Source organism: Helicoverpa zea, chromosome 6 (assembly GCF_022581195.2).
Source record: "Helicoverpa zea isolate HzStark_Cry1AcR chromosome 6, ilHelZeax1.1, whole genome shotgun sequence".
In the NCBI taxonomy this organism is placed as follows: Eukaryota; Metazoa; Arthropoda; class Insecta; order Lepidoptera; family Noctuidae; genus Helicoverpa; species Helicoverpa zea.
In genome coordinates, this window is record NC_061457.1 from 12,483,976 (window position 1) to 12,491,120 (window position 7,145).

General features: G+C 37.9%; 2 protein-coding genes across 3 annotated transcripts in view; one reads left to right on the top strand and one right to left on the bottom strand.

The window, feature by feature from the left end:
• Positions 1-410, bottom strand: part of LOC124631359 (mediator of RNA polymerase II transcription subunit 13) — a 65,534-nt gene extending 65,124 nt beyond the window's left edge. For both annotated transcript variants that reach the window (XM_047165724.1, XM_047165723.1), the window contains exon 1: positions 165-410. In XM_047165724.1, coding sequence (XP_047021680.1) covers positions 165-233 — 69 coding nt within the window. In that variant the 5' untranslated portion in view covers positions 234-410. The remainder of the gene's footprint in view (positions 1-164) is intronic.
• A 378-nt stretch (positions 411-788) lies between these two features.
• On the top strand, positions 789-4,015 carry LOC124631360 (39S ribosomal protein L50, mitochondrial). The gene is made up of 5 exons (XM_047165725.1): positions 789-975; positions 1,084-1,169; positions 1,375-1,571; positions 3,633-3,752; positions 3,827-4,015. The coding sequence occupies exons 1-5, from the start codon at positions 931-933 to the stop codon at positions 3,940-3,942; spliced, it is 564 nt and encodes a 187-aa protein (XP_047021681.1). The 5' UTR covers positions 789-930; the 3' UTR covers positions 3,943-4,015.
• The last annotated feature ends 3,130 nt before the right edge of the window (positions 4,016-7,145 follow it).

Consider the following 7,145-nt stretch of genomic DNA (forward strand, 5'->3'; position numbering starts at 1 on the left):
ATCAGATCGTCTACTTAGACGTCGTGGACTCATTATTTAGGAATTCCTAAACATGCGACAGGAGACTTGAGAACAATAGCGCACAATACTAGTATCACGTAAATCGTAATGATTTCGAAAGAAAAGTACATACGAGTTCTTTCATCAATGTAAAAGTGACTTACCAAGGCGAAGAAGTTTGTGTGGCAATCCTCGAGACTTGCACCGTTTGTTTGGTGATTTTGATGCGTCATGGTAGTCCGGGGCACTTCATTTTCATTTCACAACACTAAAAACGGGTTCAATCTTAAAGAAACCACTCAAAATCTTAAAATCATCACCGACATTTAGTGAAGTTTTCACCTTTCAATGGCGACTGGAAAATGGCGGATAGGAAACAACAACCCAAGCCGACAGTGCTGCCGTAGGCGGCAAAGAATAGAAACTGGTTTCGTCTAGAAATATTAAAACGTTCCATTCTACGTTTCGGTCACTATCAAGTATGGCTCACTTCAGGCTCTACTTTATATAATTCTTGTACTTGTCTGCCAAGAAATACTACCACTTCATTATTTAATAAAATAGCGGTGCTTTAGTATAATAAACTAAAATAAACGAAAGGTTTCGACTCGAAACCTTGATACCTTTTTGTGAAATTCATCACAAAAACACACACAAGTCGCAATTAACAGCATTACATATTTTATAATCAAAAGTTATTGGAAGTTGAAGGTTTTTAATCAAGATTTTGTGTTAATGTTCTGTTTGCAAACCATTGTAAAAATATGTATTTTTTCATACCTTTTTGCGTGTAATGGAGTAACATTGTTTCATGGTTGTCAAATGCACGGAAGAATTTCACACAAAATACAAAAGGATAACTTCCGAGGAAATAAATAAATAGTGATTTTTTTCTGTTGAAAATATAGATAGTAAATCACGTAAGACAAAATGTTGCGAAATGTGCTATCTGCATTACCGGCCAGGAATTTACAGGTTATTTTTTGCACACCATCCCAAATATTCTAATATTGACCTTCTCCAGTAGATATATCAATGTATCCCTTTTCCGTAATAATTAATTTTTCGTTTAACAATTTACAGGTCGTATCGGTAAGGTATAAGCAAAAGAAATATCCTAAAGCAGACAAGAAATTACAAGCCGCTGCGGAATCTTTGTCTGCTAGAGGGTAAATTATCAATGTTTCTGTTAATTTACAATAAACATCATCTCTTATTACGTTTATAATTGTTTGTTACTGTTTAATAACTTACTCACATCATAATAATTATACAAAATAAGACATACAAAAGCACCTGCTTCAAAAAACAAATAAGTTTAGTTACAAAAAACTAGATTGTCAACGCTAATAAATCTCCATTTCTAAATTTCAGTTTCCTAAGACCAACAAAACCATGGGATCCACCAGCAAACATCGAAGAGACCATCACCAAAATATGTTCTTCCAAGGGTCTGAACACTGATGCTCAGTTCGATGCTTTAGAAACCAAGTTTGCTGTGCTGAAGGCATGCTTTGAGGAGACTGGATATGATGTACCAAACTCTTTGCTGCACACTATTGAAAGTGTTGGTATGTTGAAATATGGTGGCAACACAGTTTATTCACCATGAACTATCATTTTTAAAGAATCTTTATGCTGCAACGTTTTTGAATTATATGTGAAAAAAAATGTATTTAAACAACTTATTGAGAAATCATTCATAAACATTGCAATTTCTCATATGTACTTACTTGGTACAAACTGCTCACACAAACCTCACAAGAAACTTAGCTAAAGCAGTTCTTTAATAATGTTTCTATATGATGCCTAGTATTTTTTAGGGTTCCGTACCCAAAGGGTAAAACGGGACCCTATTGTTTTAGTTTCTCTGTCCGTCCATCCGTCTGTCACCAGGCTGTATCTCATGAACCATGAAGGTTAGAGTTAAAATTTTCACAGATGATGTATTTCCGTTGCTGCTATAACAACAAATACTGAAATCTAGAATAAAATAAATATTTTGGGGGGCTCCCATACAACAAATGTGATTGTTTTGCTCATTTTACAAATGGACATAGTTATGCAGAAACGTTCCAACCCACAAGTCACTCGAAATCGAGTTATTGTGATTGAACAGCCTAAAATTTAGCATATGGTTATCTAAACTCAATATAATTCAACAATAAAACCTCTAGTACCTTTACTAGTTAGAATAAAAAAGAATACAACTGAAACGCGTAAATGCTTATATCTCAAATTCAAGTTTAATTTGAGATATAAGCATTTACGCGTACAGTGGGTTGGAATGTTTCTGCATAACTACGTCCAAATAATAGTACGGAACGAAACTGACTCGCAAACTGACTGAAAAAGTCATGGTGGCCTAGTGGGTAAAGGACCAATCTCTCAAGTATGAGGGCGCGGGTTCGATCCCAGGACAGGCAAGTACCAATGCAACTTTTCTAAGTCTGTATGTACTTTCTAAGTATATCTTAGACACCATTGGCTGTGTTTCGGATGGCACGTTAAACTGTAGGTCCCGGCTGTCATTGAACATCCTTGGCAGTCATTACGGTAGTCAGAAGCCAGTAAGTCTGACACCAGTCTAACCAAGGGGTATCGGGTTGCCCGGGTAACTGGGTTGAGGAGGTCAGATAGGCAGTCGCTTCTTGTAAAGCACTGGTACTCAGCTGAATCCGGTTAGACTGGAAGCCGACCCCAACATGATTGGGAAAAAGGCTCGGAGGAGGATGATGAACGAAACTGACTCGCACTTGGCCGGTTATTTTTTAATTTAAGTTAAAAATTTACTCAAGATTAATTAATGAATCTTGTATGGTGGGCTATATAGGCTACTTTTTTATCCCGGTACGGGACGTAGTTCCCACGGGATGCGGGTGAAACCGCTGGCAGAAGCTAGTTTTCTATAAAATAGCTTAATGGTTTTGAAGAATCTAATAAGGCTATGAATAATAAGCCAATAATAACTTGACTGGTGTAAAAATATTCCCTATTCTTTTACTGCCTAATAGCTCACGCAGCATAAAACTTTTCTCACTTTGATACTGCTAAGCACTGAATAAATACTAACTGAATGATAATATTCCTAAAAAAAGATTTTATTACTCACTAGCCGTTTTACCGCAGTTTCACCCGCGTCCCGTGGGAGCTACTGCCCGCACCGGGATAAAATATAGCTTATATTACTCGCAGATAATATAGCTTTCTAATGGTGAAAGAATATTTAAAATCGGTCCAGTAGTTTTTGAGTTTATCCATTACAACCAAACAAACAGTTTTCCTCTTTATAATATTAGTATAGATGTAAAACCAACAAGAAAAAAATGAAAAGTAGGTAAAAACTTATCTTACATGTCTAACATTACATATCCCACTTCTGATTTGTAGAAAGATTAAAAAAATCGAATTTCAACACTTTAAAATTTCAAAGAACTCTTTCACAGCAGAAAAAAAACGATCAAAATAAATTAAAAGTTTTGTTATGTCAGTTATCAGCCAATCAAAACAAAGGGACTTCAAATTAACATCTGTCAACTGTCAAAAGGCGCTAGCGTCGATAAAACCTTTACCTCAATGGATCACATTAGGGGAGTTCCCACGTATTTTAATAAAATATAATTTATTTACAGCTGATCTGAAGGAATTTTACAAGACCCCCGTGGACACAGCTACACCATTCGACGCATTGAAGAGGATGGAGTTGCCTAAGAACTTGTATGTGCAACCTGATTATGTCAGATTCAAGCCAGGTAAGTGTCAAGAAAACTCTTCTGAAGATATTGAAAAAAAATCGTGTATACTAACGATATATTTTTTATTTCAGATAAAGACAATATCTTCAAGGGTATCTCCGCGTTCCCCAAGAGCTCAACTATTGTGACTGGCCTGAAATATAGGAAGAAGTACGAAGGCTACACTGCCAAGCGGTCATGGCCCTAATTGTTTATAAGTTTAGACCAAAAATGTTAATAGTTATAGATTTAGTGGATAAATAAAAAGCTCTAAATTATAATCAGTTTTCTTTTTCCTTCTGTTATTACTTAAAAGTTGGACGCGATAAGATTTCACAAAATAGAAAGGCCGTAAAATTCTGTAGAGGATAACATGGACTACTAGTCCGTCAGGGATAAATAATATCCTCCAAAAGAGACGTCCGTGTCAGCAGACCGTGTCGAAAGGATAAAGTCAAAATAAAGTTGCCAATAACAATTTGACTTTACTGTCTAAAAGTACGTATAAAGGATATGTATAGTGCGTAAGTATTTGCGCAGACACAAGTACACTCTCTATTCCTTCAGTCATAAATAACGTTATGGGACAGCAAACCGTAGTGTCGGAGATAGGACTTTCATTTTTTTTGTACGGGAGTCATCAAGTTACAGGCACCGGATTGCTGTGAAGTTTCTAAACCCCCAAAAGGCTACTTCGGCCCACGTACCGGAACCTCGTTGACTCTGATCCAGCCCTCAAAAAGGTTGGCAGCATAGAGTGCTATTATATGTATACCTGGATGTTGGCAGAAAACTCACATTTATCAAATTCAGATATAACAAAAGAGTACAAAGGGGACTTCGCAGGGGTTGGATATAAGGAAAAATATGAGAAACTACATGAGGCTAGTACGTTAGCGAGTGCAGTGCATAAGGAGAGTAGTAGGCACTTAAGTGGAGTACATAAGGGATTATATAATGGTAGTACCTACGTGAGGCAGTACATCGGGTATTACATAGGTGCAGTAGATAAGGGAGTGCATATAGGTAGTAAGATATTTATAACGAGAGTACATATTGGAGCAAAAAGAAGATCCACCTCTGGCTATGTGATGAGGATCGAGGCAGGCCCGCCGCTAGCTGGGGCCCGATTCTCTTAATTTTACTTAAGCAACATACGATTCACGTTCGACTCGATTCGACTGAGATCCAATCCCGACTCGATTACGATTGAAGCGTATGTGGCATTCCGCTATTTTTTCTTTGAAATAAACGTTTTTATCCTTTTCTGTCATTCAATAATGAATCATTTTGTCTGCAAATGATTTACGATTGCAAAATGACTGTACAGCAAACTACCGAATAGACCAAAAACACCAAAATAGCAGACCAATCGCACACCAATCAAATGTCAATCGAATACGATTGGTCTTTTATTAGTAGCAGAATACCCGAAATGGTTAAAACTGCTATTGCGATCATATTGCGACTCGATTTCTATTAGATTTTGACATTATTAACTTAGGAGAATCGGGCCCCTGTTTGTTCGCCCGCGTGCAAAACCAATTATGCCGCCCTACGACTACATATTATACTGGGTTTTGTCAAAAAATATATAAGGGGGGGGGGTCCAGGGGGTCCGGACCCCCCCGCCCATTCATATCCATTTTACTTGTCCAACAGAAAAAAATATGTACATGCACCGCTCTGATTGCAGAAAACGCACTTCCTTTTGGATACATAAATATTGCAATAGGTACATAACATATATTACACGTAACTTTTATTAACTTGAAATGCTCTAAGTCTTAGAGTAACCTAAGAAGTCCTGGGTTAGCCCATAAGCAGACTAAGCAATTGCTTAGGGCATCAATGCAGTGCAATCATTACCCAAGTGGCCCCTATGTATTGAAAGATTGTGATTAATGGGTAGGTACCAACATAATGTATATCAAAGTGCTTAGAACAGATTATGGGTAACTTAAACTAACGAACTTAAATATCTATAGCAATGTTTAATTTCAGTAAAATAAGCGCGAGCGAAGCGAGCGCGAAATTTTTTTAGTCTAAGGACACAAAATAAATAAAAACCATAAATAAAACAAAGCAAAGTCAAAAAGTAAGATATGCACAGAAATGAAGTGCAAATGTACATGAAGCCGCGAGCGAAGCGAGCGCGATTTTTTCCTTAGAGTTTTCATGAAGTAAACATATCATAAAAAGCCAAAGTGAACAAAAAGCTACAAGGCCTCGGCCTCAAATTTTGCGGGCAGCGGGGCGGCAGCGGCGGCGGCGCGGGCGGTCACCAAGTGCACCGCTCGTTGCCGGCTCCCGCGCTGCTGTATTCGAGGGCCGGTCCATTTGATTATACGCGTAAGATCCTGCCGCTCCCGCGCCTCCGCCGCTGCCGCCCCGCTGCCCGCAAAATTCGAGGCCGAGGCCTAAACGACGTGCGCGAAAAATGATTTTTCGGAATTGAATGCCTCAACAATTAAACAAAGATAAATTGCGATCAGTGCCGGTTTTAACTCTACCAGCGCCAGGGCCAGGGCGAGATTTCTACGGCGCCCTCCAACTGCAATTGTAACCCATACGAAAAACAGAGACGTATGTAGTTAGCGATTGCGCGAGCGAAGCGAGCGCAAATATTTTTTTTATAGTTAACAAGTTGAAGCAAAAATTACGTAAAATGTAACCTAATTGTACATAAGTTATTGCTGGTTGGTGAATGCAAAAACACTGGAACATGTCTTCTGATTGCGCGAGCGAAGCGAGCGCGAAATTTTTTTTTATATTTTAGAACTCAAAACAAAAATTACTTAAAATTTTGCCCAAACGTACATAACTCTTTGTTGATGATGGCGCCTATGTATTAAAATTTTGGGACTTAAAGTAGTACCTAGTAAGAAAGTTCATATGGAAACTAGAAGTTACTTTCTTATTAATAAAATAACTTAAAAACGACGCTCCCTTTTTGCTAGGGTAGACTAAAAAAATCTTGCAAAATAAAAACAACTGTAAAGTGAAGCAAGCCCGAAAATGTTTGAGTTTTGGATCACTATAGTTCGGCCATTCAGAGAATGCGTTCCTGACACGTCGCGATTGAACTGACGACGTAACTTTGCAATGGCGTTGCAGTTACGATAAAAATATTTTTGCTGGTTGTTTACCGTTTTAACAATTGAGGAGCATTAAAACAACATTATTATATCAATAATCAATGAATGTTATTACGTCGTCAGTTCAATCGCGACGTGTCAGGAACGCATTCTCTGAATGGCCGAACTATAAAAGTCCTAAACATATATAATAAAAAGCGACTGTGAAGTGAAGAAGCCGCGAGCGAAGGGAGCGCGAATTCTTTTGAGTATTGGGACATTAAAAGTAGCTATATGTGATAAAAAATCGAAGCGTAAAGTAAGGAAACCGCGA